Source organism: Bison bison, unplaced genomic scaffold (assembly GCF_000754665.1).
Source record: "Bison bison bison isolate TAMUID 2011002044 unplaced genomic scaffold, Bison_UMD1.0 scf7180017864456, whole genome shotgun sequence".
Lineage (NCBI taxonomy): Eukaryota > Metazoa > Chordata > Mammalia > Artiodactyla > Bovidae > Bison > Bison bison.
Genome location: NW_011495018.1, coordinates 14654802 through 14669052, shown reverse-complemented (window position 1 = coordinate 14669052; position 14251 = coordinate 14654802). Strand labels below are relative to the sequence as shown.

General features: G+C 32.4%; 1 protein-coding gene across 1 annotated transcript in view; it reads left to right on the top strand.

Moving 5' to 3' along the window:
* Positions 1-8548, top strand: part of CCDC172 (coiled-coil domain containing 172) — a 57880-nt gene extending 49332 nt beyond the window's left edge. The window contains exons 8-9 of the mRNA XM_010859289.1: positions 7398-7485; positions 8311-8548. Coding sequence (XP_010857591.1) covers positions 7398-7485; positions 8311-8352 — 130 coding nt within the window. The 3' untranslated portion in view covers positions 8353-8548. The remainder of the gene's footprint in view (positions 1-7397; positions 7486-8310) is intronic.
* Positions 8549-14251: the final 5703 nt, after the last annotated feature.

The window sequence follows — 14251 nt, the reverse complement described above, 5'->3', positions numbered from 1 at the left end:
CTTTTCTTGACTCCTGTAGGCAATCAGTCTATGCACTGAAGCATGAGATCTGCTTACCATTATAGAGCTCCAGCCTAGCTGCAAATACATAAATATTCATACCGTTAGCACCCAGCCTCCTTTAAAGCTAGCAACAGTAATCTTTCCTTTAAGTGAGATCTGAATTCTACAACTTGGTTATATGCTGAATTGTGAAATGCTTCCTATAATTCATCTTAAATGCCATCCTTAACTTAAGTAGTCTCTCCTCCTCCTTGTTAGCTAACTAAAATGGAAACCAGTCACCACCCAATTCTGATGGGCATCAGAGCTCTGACCAAACCATTTGAACTAGGTGAAAAAGGGCAAGTATGGATGGCATAGTGGGAAGATCCCTACTGTTGTATGTATTTGAAAAGATATATATATTAAAATGAACATTTTATAGCAGCATCTATGGTATATTGTTCCTCTCTGTTTAACTTTACACTTACTTTAAAAAAATATTTTTTGCGAGGGACTTTATGCTTGTGTAAACATCTAATGCTCCAAATCATTAACTTTTTCTCTCTTTGCAACTTGAGCATTCCTTCAGAATTTTTATTCACTATTAAATTCCTACAAGTTCAGAACACAGTGAACTTCATATATATTAGGTATTGTTTCTCAATCCATTCTTATTACTATTGTGTTTTTTTTTCCCTATCTAGGTGTTAGTTCTTAAGTACAATAATATAGTGAGGACCTGTGAACTAGGCTAAAACATTACCAGTATCTTTGCTATGGGGTCCTCCATTAACCCACACTCCCTTCTTTACCTCAGATGTAATTGCTGTCCTAGAGTGTTTCATTTGTGTGCGTGTGTGTGTGTGTGTGTGTGTGGTATGACTTACTTAATTCTTTCCTTGCTTATATATAATTTTCTTTGTTACTTTATGATTTACTAACTTTATGTCATATATTCATAAATGTAATCTACCTGTCATTTATATGCCTGCCAAAACAAAATATTGGTTATTTTTGCTTGTTTTTGAGTTATGTACAAAGGGTATCATTCTGTCCGGGACTTGCTTTTTATTCACTTGTTTCTAAAATTCATCCATGTTGTTGAGTATAGATATGTGAACATGCTTTTTCTCTTTTTAATGCAAATTTGAGTTTTCAGTTGTTGTTGTTGCACGCAGTGCTGTTTTGACCATCCTGGTGCACACTGCAAGAGTTTCTGTAGGATATATGCCTGATGGAGTTGCCGAGTATAAGACATGTAAATGTTGAACTTCACAAGGTAGCGACAAGCTTTCTGTCGAAGTGATTAAACCATTTATACTTCCATTGGCACATTACCAAATTCCCCAGTGATCTATATTCTCTTAAATGCTATATTTTCAGACTTCTTATGCATTAAAAATCTCTGTCCCAACTTATGAAGTTTTGTTTGGTTTTCTTCCTGCTGTTGTGCTTGGGTACGTTTCTTACTCTTACGACGGCTGAAATCATCAGTCATTTCTTCTTGTGGTTATCATTTTTGTGTCTTGTTTAAGAACTCTTTCCCTACCTTAGATCAGAAGGTTATTCTCCTGTATTTTCTTTAATAATTTTTAAGGTTTGTGTTTCACATTTAGGTCTTTAGTTTATTTGGGACTAATTTTTGCTTACATTCCACAGTAAGTATAGCTTTATTTTTCTCCATTTATTGAGTAGTTTGTCCTTTCTCTAGTGATCTGCAAAACCACATCTTTTATTTAAAAATAATAATCAGAATAACATTTGTGAACCTATTTTAAGATTCTGTTTTCTATTCTGCTAAATTGGTCAACATTCATTTCTTTCGTAACTGTCTTAATTATTGTTAAATGCATGCTATTAACTTTTAACTACTTAATTACTGTTACTTTATAATGAATCTTAATCTAAAGCAGAACACTTCCCTTTATACTTCTTTGTCGTCATCAAGAATATCTTGGCTGTACTTGACCCTTTGCTTTTTTATGTACATTTCCGAATCAGCTTAAATCCATGAAAATCTTTTATGATTCCACTCATCCTACAGTCTCTTCTGAGGGATTTTACATCTTTATTAAGCTGAGATTTCTCTTCTGGAAACTTAGAATATACTGGGGTTTTTTGTCCTAATCTTTTAATAAAAATCTTTTGTGAGTTTTATTTTTAGATACCTTGTAGTTTTAAGTGTAAATTTTTAATGACATCAGTATTCTCTTTATTGCTGGTGCATGGAAATATAACAGATTTTTGTATGTTGATTTTTTGGCCACCATCTTTGTTAAACTCTATTTTTTTAAGTTTTATTATAGAAGATTTAGAGCACATACAAAAGTAAAAAAGTAAAATATAGTGAATCCTAGGTACTTATCACTTAACTTTCAGTTGAGTTCAGTTGCTCAGTCATGTCTCAATTTTTGTGACCCCATGAACTGCAGCACGCCAGGCCTCCTTGTCCATCACCAACTCCAGAGTATACTCAAACTCATGTCCATTGAGTTGGTGATGCCATCAACCATCTCATCCTCTGTAGTTATCCCCTTCTCCTCCTGCCTTCAGTCTTTCCCAGCATCAGGGTCTTTTCAAATGAGTCAGTTCTTTGCATCAGGCGGCCAAAATATTGGACTTTCAGCTTTAGCATCAGTCCTTCCAATGAACACCCAGGACTGATCTCCTTTAGGATGGACTGGTTGGATCTCCTTGCTGTCCAAGGGACTCTCAAAAGTCTTCTCCAGCACCACAGTTCAAAAGCATCAATTCTTCAGCACTCAGCTTTCTTTATGGTCCAGCTCTCACATCCATACATGACTACTGGAAAAACCGTAGCCTTGACTAGACGGACCTTTGTTGGCAAAGTAATGTCTCTACTTTTTAGTATGATGGCTAGGTTGGTCATAGCTTTTCTTCGAAGGAGCAAGATTTTTTAATTTCATGGCTGCAGTCACCATCTGCAGTGATTTTGGAGCCCCCAAAGATAAAGTCTGTCACTGTTTCCCCATCTACTTGCCATGAAGTGATGGGACTGGATGCCATGATCTTCGTTTTCTGAATGTTGAGCTTTAAGCCAACTTTTTCACTCTCCTCTTTCACTTTCATCAAGAGGCTCTTTAGTTCTTCACTTTCTGCCATGAGGGTGGTATCATCTGCATATTTGAGGTTATTGATATTTCTTCCAGCAGTCTTGATTCCAGCTTCTGCTTCATCCATCCCAGCATTTCTCATGATGTACTCATGTAAGTTAAATAAGCAGGGTGACAATATACAGCCTTGACATACTCCTTTCCCAATTTGGAACCAGTCAGTTGTTCCATGTCCAATTCTAACTGTTGCTTCTTGACCTGCATACATATTTTTCAGGAGGCAGGTCAGGTGGTCTTAACAGGTGGTCACTTTAAGAGTTATCAATTTGTATTACTTGAAACATATCATACATATTATTATCTTATTATGTCTGTAAAAAAGTACTTTAAAAAATATAACTAAAATCCATTATTACACATAAGGTAATTGACAACAAATAACAATTCATCAAATATTGTCAGTGTTATCTTATTATGTCTGTAAAAAAGTACTTTAAAAAATATAACTAAAATCCATTATTACACATAAGGTAATTGACAACAAATAACAATTCATCAAATATTGTCAGTGTTATCTTATTATGTCTGTAAAAAAGTACTTTAAAAAATATAACTAAAATCCATTATTACACATAAGGTAATTGACAACAAATAACAATTCATCAAATATTGTCAGTGTTATCTTATTATGTCTGTAAAAAAGTACTTTAAAAAATATAACTAAAATCCATTATTACACATAAGGTAATTGACAACAAATAACAATTCATCAAATATTGTCAGTGTTCAAATTTCCAATTATTTATAAATGTCATTATTTTGTCTGTGTGAATTAAGTTCCAAATAAGGTCCACACATGACAAGCAGCTGATATTTTAAATCTCTTTTAATCTAAAAGCTCCCTCTACTTAAAAAAATTTTTTTGACATATAATTGATTAGTGATGTTGTGCATCTTCTCATTTCCCTGTTAGCCATTCATATGTAGTCTTTGGAAAAAATATCTGTTCAAATCCTCTGCCCATTTTTTAATCAAGTTGTTTAAGAGTATAAGCCATTGTAGAATGTCTCTCAATTTAGACTTATTTGTTCCTTAGAGATTAGATTCAGGTTAAATAATTTGGGACAAGAATAATATATAATTAAGATTGTGTCCTCAGAACATTGCATCAGAAGGCATATAATGCCAGTTTTGTTTCATTTTCAGTTATGTTAGGTTTGATCGCTTAGGTAAGATTGTGTCTGCCAGGTTACTCCAATGAGAAAATAGTCTTTTCCATGGATATTTACTAAATGATATAGGGGATGACTCAGACCTTGTGCATAGCCTTTTTCCAGGAACTTTTCACGCAGTCATTTTAGCGTCCACTAATGATGCTTCCCGAGTCAATTATTACATAGGTGGTTGGAAAGTGGCAACTTTCTAATAATGGAACTCCTGTTCATTTGTTAGCTAGTAAAACTCTGGGGGAAAAAAGACAGAAGTTCCTCTTCTTGTTACCCCATTCTTTTAATTTCTCCTTTTTAGGATTTTCTGTGGACTCATGAATTTCTTTTTATGTCATGTGTTATAAATACATTATTGTCATTATTTTTGATGCTCAAATTGTCCCAGATTTGGATATAGGCAGCCCCTTGAACTAAATTTCTCTGTCTTTAGACATGTTTCATTAGTTTTTGGTCGATTTCCTTCCTTCTTGTGCAACAAACTATTCTAGGCTCACCTTGAATATTACCCACCTCAGCCCTGGGACAAATTGTTTCAAGGAGTCCTGGTATCTTTTGTTGGTACTGGTTTTAGAAACTAAGATTAGCATGCTAGATGTGCTCATTACTACTGGGTGTTGCTTCCAAGTACTTTAAATGGACAGAAATAAAAATGCCATTTTTTTTAAATCATAAATTTTTATACTGATTTCTTCCATTCAAATCCAAAATGAGTGTTTTTTTCCTCCATCCATTTTCTATGTACATCTTCCTTTTCCTAGTGAAAACTCTGGTTTGTAACAATATCAATGTAATTATCCATTTCTTATAACTTTCTAAAATAATTTTAGAATAACTAGCTGTGTACCCTCCCTAACAACAAAAGTAGTAAAATTTAAGATTCCTTTGTAATTCTTACTGCCTTACAACATATCTCACTGAAGGTATATAGACTACTATTTTTGAAAATTACTTGAGTTCTTTTTAATTTTTATCTGTGATTATTAGTTTGAAAAACTAATTTTCTAAATTTTTCTTAAAAAAGCTAGATTTATTTTGTTCTGTTTGCGTTTAATTCAGCTGTCATTTTGTGTTAAACTTCATGGTTCTTTTTCTCAACTTTATTTAATTTTATTTGTCAAGTATATAAATAATCATCATGGTTCAAAAGTCAAAAGTATATAAAAAGAGATACACACAGATGAGTTTCATTTTATTCCTTATTTATTGCACCCCATTTTCACTCACTGTTATAGGTGATCAACTTTGTTAGTTTCTGCTTCATCTTTCTGTGTTTCTTTTTATCTTCATTTTTTATACTATATAATACTCCATTATATGGATGTGCTATAGTTTATTCAACCCATCTCTTAAGGATGGACATAGGCTGTTTACAGTATTTGGTGATTACAAATACTAATGCAGTAAGAACTTTGTGCATATATTGTTTTGTACTTACAGGGTGTATTACTGGTGGTGAATGGTGAAGTCAAAGGAAAAATTTAAATGTAGTTTTGTTAGATACTACCAAATTCTTCTCCTTTGAAGTTTAACCATTTTAAATTCCCCTATCAGTGTTTGAGTACACATGTTTACCCACAGCTTATGAAAAAAATGTGTCAAGTTTTTGGAGTTTTACCAATCTGATAGATGAGACATGATATCCCTGTGTAGTAAACTTTCAAGTCATTATTATGAGTAATACTGAGCACTTTTCATATGTTTAGGGATGATTTTTATACTTTTTCTGTGAACTCACTTTTTATGACTTCTTCAAGTTTTAATCAGCCTTTTGGTCTTTTTTCCCCTTGATTATAAATTTCCTTTACATATTAGAGAGATTAGACTTTTATCAGTGATATATGTGGCAAGTATTTTCTTTAAGATTGTCATTCATCTTTCTACTCTACTCATGTGTTTTGCTGTGCAGTTTTAAAAAAAATTGAATACTCTTAAATTTCATTTATATTTTGAACCATAGTGAGAAAGTTCTTGAACACTATTAACTTATAAAGGAATTTCCCTGTTCTTTCACTTCCACTTTGTCCTTACATAGTTTTATTATTTTTGCACTTAAATCTTTGATCCAGTTAGAGTGTATTTTGATATGTGCTGTGAGATAAAGAGGCAGTTTTAGCTTTGACAGTCCATTTATTGTCACATAGCAGATAGCTCTCTAGTTATTCTAACACAGCTTATTAAAAAGTCCATCTTTTCTTTTTACAGTGATTTTAGGTGACTTTTTTAGCATATGCTAAATGTCCATTTGTTTCTTAAGCTATTTCTATCTTCTGTGTCTCACTGGTCTATTTATATGTCAGTACTACACTTTTTAAATTATGAAGGAGTGATGGTATGATCTAGTATCTCATAGAGCTAGTTATCCTTCTTTGTTTTCTCTTTTTTTTAGAACTTTCTTGAAAAAAAAATTCAAGATTTTTTTCTAGACTGTTCTCTTCTTTTAATATATGAACTTTAGAATCAATGCACCCAGCACCAGGGGAAAAAGTATTAGTAGTTTTTCTTAGGATCAAGTAAAATTTTATTTAACTGGGGATAGTAACCATTTTTCTGATGTCCTATTCATGGAAAAACCCTGAAGGAGAAAATGGCAACCCACTCCAGGATTCTTATCTGAAAAAATCCCATGGACAGAAGAGCCTGGTGGGCTACAGTCCAAAGGGTCACAAAGTCAGACGCAACTGAGCAACTAAGCAACTAAGCAAGCCATCCATAAGAAATTCAAGTTAGTTATTTGACAAGTTAGTTGGTGACAATGAAGCCTATTTATTTTTGTTTGCTAATTTTATATCTTGTCACCCTACTGAATTGTTTTATTATTTGAGTTGGTTTTATCAATGATTCTTGGGTTTTCAAAGTATGTTTTTAAATCACCTGAAAATTAGGTAGCTTTATTTCTTCTTTCATCTTTCAAATTCTTATTCCTTTAATTATTTTTGCTAGACTAATTTTAATGGATAGAATATAGAAAATTAAAATCTTTTTCCAAATTCTTTAATGTTAACTTAAAATTGTGATGGTAGAAGCTACAAATCTGCCACTATTCATTTAATAAAGAATTATTATAAAATTTATTGCTGAACTAATTAAGTGAATTTTTCCTTTAAAACAGACTTAAAAAAGAATTAGAACTTTATAAGGAAGACGACATGCAAAGTGTTCATGATGCTCTCCAAACAGAAATAGAATTTTTGGAGTTGGTAAGCCATCACTGATTGTTTAACTTTTGTTTAGCATTTTTTTTTTTTTACCTATTGATAAGAATGTTTTTACTGTAATAAATTTCATTAAATTAATGTTCTGCCCTTCACATGGGTTTGCACTAGATACAAAAGACAAAACAGCAACAAGCAAAACTAAAGTAAAAATATGAACCTGTGAAATGTTCTGAGTCTTGGAGAATTGATGCTGCATAAGACAAGTTATATTTAAAGAGAATATAAATTAAAAAAAATTTAAACCTGACCTCACAACATCCCCTTGACTGAAACTGTTATTAGAGGATTAATGCACTGAAGAAGTTTAACTATCATAATGCTTAAAAGCTTTTTGTTTTTCTTAGGAATAAATTATACTTCTATTATATTTGACCCTAAAACTTTCTTATTACAGATTTTTATGATTTCAAGAATTTTGGATTCAATTATTGAAAACCTATTTTCAGATTGTGTGGGAACACTTCTAATTGCTTTTAACCTCTTTGGTTGTTTATAAAATGAACAAGTATTTGTCATGCTCTATTTTAATAGAGGACATACATAGCTAGCTTTAAAGCATGTTAAAATATAGTTTTAATTTAATACAGTTTGTTTTCTTTCATATTTATTTTCCAGAAACATTTTCTTGTTCAAAATTTTCCAATAGATTGTGTTAGGACTTATATTTTATAGGATTTATATCTTTATTAAAACTTTTAGTAGTAAAATTTAGAAATGCCCACTTGTGCTAAATTTACATGAATTTTATGTAATTCTTTTATTAAGAATTTCATTTGTTTCATGAAAAATTGTATGTTTTTGTTTCAGACATTGGCACAGCAAGATCATCAGGAAACAAATAACTTGTAAAGAATTGATCAACTATCCTAAGATTTGGTCAAAGCATCTTAGTATCAGATCTTTGTGGTAGATACATGAATGATACCCATTACAACAGATTGTTGTGGAAAACTTGAGGTTAAAAATATTTAGAGTTGTTTGATATCTAGAATTGATATATTAGAACTCTAAAATATAAGTTTTGGTCTTGTTACCTACTGAAACTTAAGGGTTTTTATGTGGTTTGATTGTGTTTCTAAAGGAATTAAAAAGGAGAAACAGATATTGTGTTCTCAGATTTTTCATTCACCCTGACCCTTAAGCTGATTTGTACTTTCTGATGTTATTCATTCTTTGCTTGCAGCTTACCTTGGATCAAATCAAACACATATAGGTGGAAAAACTCAGATTATAGACCCAATTTTTGTCAGTACCATTTGTACCAGCGAAGATGTTTACTTTGATTTTAATCCTTTGTAATCACAAGGTGATGTCTTTTGACAGAGGCCTTCTGAGGCCTTTCATCTTGAGCAGCCAGCTTTCTCCACTTTTCTCTAAATGTATCTATAGATTTGAGTCTGGGGGCACCTGCAGCCACTTTCCAGCACTTTGTCCTGCCAGTTTTATTCCTAATGCCAGTGTTGGTTAGAATGAAATAAGTCATTTACTTGGGGAGTAACCAAGTCTTCTTGGTTGCTTCTTGGATGTTTCTTGGCCATCCAAATGTTTCTTGGATGGCCATAGTCTTCTTTTGGCCATCAGGATTCACTTTTGCTGATGTCCTAAAATATTGAAACTGAAAACAGTGTACTTATGTTTGGATCAACCTTGGTACTGTCACTAAATTTCCAACATCAGATCTTTCTGCTGTTGGAAGTCCTAACTAGGAAGAAAGGTATGTTTTCATCAGTTTCTTTAAAATTTTTAAATTATTTTTTTAAAAAATCTTTGAAGTATACTCGATTTACAACATTGTGTTAGTTTCAGGTGCACAGTAAAGTGACTCAGTTAAACATATATACGTATTCATCATGTCAGATTCTTTCCTGTATAGGCTGTCACAGAGTATTGAGTAGCCTTCCTTGTGCTATACAGTAGGTCCTTGATGGTTATCTCTTTTATATATAGTAGTGTGTGTTTGTTAATCCCAAGCTCCTGATTTATCCTTTCCCTCCATGTTTCCCATTGTGTAACCATAGTTTGTTTTTGATATTTGTATGTATTTTCATGTGTAACTCAAGACTATATATTTGTGGTGGGAAGAAAGAAGGAAGCAGGAATAAACAAAGAGGAAGAAATAAAAGGATATTTATTACATTCTCTTTTTTTACCTAGTTGGAACTATCAGAATTAGAAGTCATATGTCATAAGTACAAATTACAAATATTATATAGGCTTCTACAGTTCTGCCTGTGGTTATCATTCACTGTATCGATGTACATATAGCAATATAATCATGGCACAAAAAAAAGTATATTGAAACTGTTCAACAAGGCCCTAAATTGTGGTTGGTGGGGAGGGAAACAAAATCTATTTTAAGATATATCTCAAAGTACTGAATGCAAATGTTTTGTGATTGTAGTTGAATTAGTTTGATATCAAATATGAGATGTTTACAAATGGCTTAGATATATTGATATTAAGGTAGTATTGTTTCAAATCAAATCTTATTTGGGCATAACTTTTTGTATAGGTTGCTTTATATCCTTATTTTTTTTTAAGTAGCAAAGTTAAAACTCTCTTTTGAGATGTGTAGCATTTGCCATCTGTTTAAGTAATTTGCATATTTAGAAGTTATTTTTATTTTGATTCTTTAAATATTTAATAGTAAATTACTTTTGCTTAAGAAGAAAAAAAAGTAATGGTACCAGGGAATTGCAGTCTATTTTATATGCAAATATAGAGTGGGAAGTGGTTACTGGGATTAGTCATAACTTCACTTCTGTCTTATTTTAGTCCATTTATCTAACCACATTCTAAGTTCTAAGTCTTGTGAATATTTGTTATTAAATGTGTATCATATCATTAATATGCAGGGTAAGTTTACATGTAAAGCCTTTTTATCAGTGACTTTTGTTCATTATTGATTTTGTAGCTAAAATATTAATGTGAAGTAGAGATTTGCCTATTATTTATATAACTTACACAGAATGGCATACATGCAGAATAAACTTACTGATGTAAAAATCTGTTCATGAACGTGTATATGGACTGTCTAGATTGAATATTCAGTAATGGAGTCAGAATTCTTATGAACTGAATTTGAGAAAAATGGAAGGCTCAGAACATATTTTCATTATTTCAGAATGTTTAAAATGAATATTTTAAGATTTAAACTAATTTTCAACCAGTCAAATGATTGTTTTAAGATTGCATGGTAGACTACACTGCTCAAGTAATATCAAACAGAGTAACTGGGACTGTTAGAATCAGGTAGTCAAAGGAAGAAGTTCACTGAAAAAAGGAAATACAACAATCAGTAGAAATTGCGTGTACAAAACTACAATATATTAGATGTCTATTCTTAATTTTTTTTTAAGAATTAGTAATTCATTAAACTCTTACGTAGGAAAAAGTAACTGAAATTACCTAAATAAAAATGTCTCAGACTGACTTTAATTACTCTAGAACACGACATTGGCTATCCAAAAAGGCAGTTTTCAAACAAATGCTCATTCATTAAATGAATTCACTAAATTTTCCCTATACTTAGTTATAACTAAAGCCTAACTAACCCAGAGTAACTGCTACAGCGCTGAGGTTCCTGACATGCTACCATAGTTCTTTCCTGTAATGGAAGTTATTTTAGAAGCAACTTACTGATTCTCAGCCCCCCACTTGGTATAATACTAGGATGTATAGATAGTTTGCCGCATGTTTTTCCTGCTGATTAATGGAGCTATTTGGCTAGGGGAAAAACAGCAACAAAATTACAGGATGTAGAGCATAACCACTGGACTAGAAATTCCTTTCTTTATTCCCTGGCCTAATTATTGAAATGGGAGGAAAAAAGCAAAGAAAGGGAAAAGCTTTAAGGCCTGTACAATCAGAAAGATTTCTAAACTACTCATTGTTTTATCAATAGTTTTCTTCTGTAAAAGAAACAAAAATTGAGGATTATCTGCCTATTCTTTTTCTCTTAAAACTTGATAAATCATGATGAGTTTCTTAAAAGTCCAAGATAAGAGTGAAGTCATTGTATCATAGTGAATTGGAATCTAGAAATGACTCTAAAACAGAGTCAATTGAGATTTGATAATTTATTATAGAGTAGATATTATGCTGAGAAAAGTCTATTGAGTCTTTTACCAGAAGGGCAGTCAGTAATTCAGCTGGCTAACTGCAGATGGACAGACAGCGTGCACTGGACAGGCCCTATTCTAATCTCTGATGAGGACAAAGTCCCTTTCTATTTCGTACCAATCAATCATACATAACTGTGTCACATTATTATGAATAAGTCATTTATTTGCAGTCCAGAAAACAGTAGCAGTTCAATGACATGATTAGAAATAAATTTGATATGCTTTTAAATCCTGGCTGTAGAAGGCTAAGGTGTTCTGTCATTCAAATATTTATTTATAGTAAAATTTGATACTTAAAGTTGTTAAGTATACTAAAAAATATTTTAATGTATCTGAAGCAGATATATTTTAGTTCAGGTTTTATGTTTCTTCCTGACTTCTCTCCTTTGTCATCCTGAAAAACTCAGAGTCTTGTTCAGAGCATTTTCTGTCAAGGGAATTTTTTCCAAGACGTGAACTAAAAATGAAAAATATTTTTTGTCATTAGCCTAAAGCAGGGATTAGGTCTCGGAGTTTTGTGGCCCTTTTATCTTAACACACCAGATTTTTTTTTTTTTTTTAATGAAAGAACAGGAACAATGAAGTTATCTTTGAAAATGTTGGCGGTAGGAATGTATAATTAGTTGCGTTTATGCTTTCTAAAGTTGCATTTATGCATAAAGTTGCATATATGCTTTCTAAAGGGCTTCCTTTGTGGCTCAGCTGGTAAAGAATCTGCCTGCAATGCGGGAGACCTGGGTTTGATCCCTGGGTTGGGAAGATCCCCTGGAGAAGGAAAAGGCTACCCACTCCAGTATTCTGGCCTGGAGAATTCCATGAACTATACAGTCCATGGGGTCGCAAAGAGTAGGACACGACTGAGTGACTTACATTCACATACTTTCTAAACGTTGTATTTCAAATTTAACTAAACTTTTGCTTGGTCTGGTAATAATTAAATCATCCTACCAGAGAAGAACCTTTATTTTCTTACTAACTTTACTGACATTTGACAAAGGAATGATACTGAGACAGCATCAACTAATATATGAATGAAATAATACAATAACTCTGTCTCTGAGGGAAAATAGGGATATCATTGGTTCGTTGTTAGAATGAACTAAGGGTCACGTTCATTAAACATGAGGAAAATTTAGCAGGGTAATGCTAGTTGTAAAAGCATATTTACTTTGATTGGAAAGAAAGTCTAATGAGGAAAGGCATGACTGATGGTAAAACACTGTCCTAGCTGCTCCTATGCAAAGTATCAAGAGCAAAGCTGACAGTTACGAATGCTTATTTAAACAGCTGCTTTTGATATATAGCAAATTCATCTTAAAAAGACCTTTGTGAAATTGACAGCAGCAGAATTCAAATGTCTGGGAAAATAAAGAGTAAGTAAAAATGTGAAATTAATAACAATGACTGATATTAGTAGTTGTGGGAAATGAGGCCCATAGAGTGGGAGAAAAATGATTTTCTTTTTTTCTTGCAACCAGAAAAGCTGTACTGTTCTGTTAATTCTAAGTTAATTGTTGTCATACTGGTAATAAATTGTCATTCTAATTAGTTGGTAAATAAAATCTTGTTAAAATAAAATCCTCTTAATCTACATTTAATAGATGCAAATACAATTACTAATGAATATTTCTGGGTAGGGCTTTGTGATTGCTGAAAGTGTTTGTAAATTCACACCACCAAAGTACATGATGTTGATGGCTTTTGTAGCATTTAGACAAAGAAACTCCTGGTTGGAAATGGGTGACATGAATGCAATCATAGCAATCAGTGTAATGTCAGCTGTAAAATATGGTGCCAATTAAAATCTGTAAAATAAAGGTTATATTTATAAAAATATTTTTATCCAGCAAAAGCAAAGCTCTTTATTGAGATTCTAGTTGGAAGTCTAACATATATTGCAGTTTTTGCAGAAAAAGCTGAGATTTTGATTGATGTCTGATTCATGTGAGATTGGAGAAGGCAGTGGATCTCTTTATTTACTGTTTAATTTCTTGGACTTCAACCATCTTAAAAATACATTGTTTTTGAAAATGTGCTTATAATAAAATCTTAACAGGTAAATATTAGAAGATAACAGAAAATTGAGGATCATTTAAATCACCCTTTTGCTTCCAGAAAACATTGACTAATCAGAATCAGTAATATGAATCTTTAATTAACCAAGAATATCCTTTAGACTCCGTGAGAAGTACAAAACAGACTCAAATCAAGTATTATTGAAAATTCACCTTCTGGGTATCTCTTGAAATTAATACCTATTCATCCCACTTTTTTACATTTTCTGCAGATTTTTTTCAGTGCTACCCTGTAGTTATTGATAATTTAAGGTGGTAACCTGAAGGATGGCATCTTCTTAAACTCGTACATAATGAGGTGTATTCCTATCTTCAGTACCTGCTAAGGCAAGAATATGGACTAATGGAGAATGTCCAGAAAGATCAGCATGTAAAAGAATCTCTGATTAACCTAAAATCAGCACTCTTCATATTTCTTTCTTTTTCCCTTTCTGTTGTTCCTTCCGTCCATTCTTTCATCCATTCATCCTGGCTCCTAGCTACCTCTTAGAACTCAGGTCATACCCTGTCCTTCTTGCACATTCCTCTCCAGCCACAACTGCCATTCTT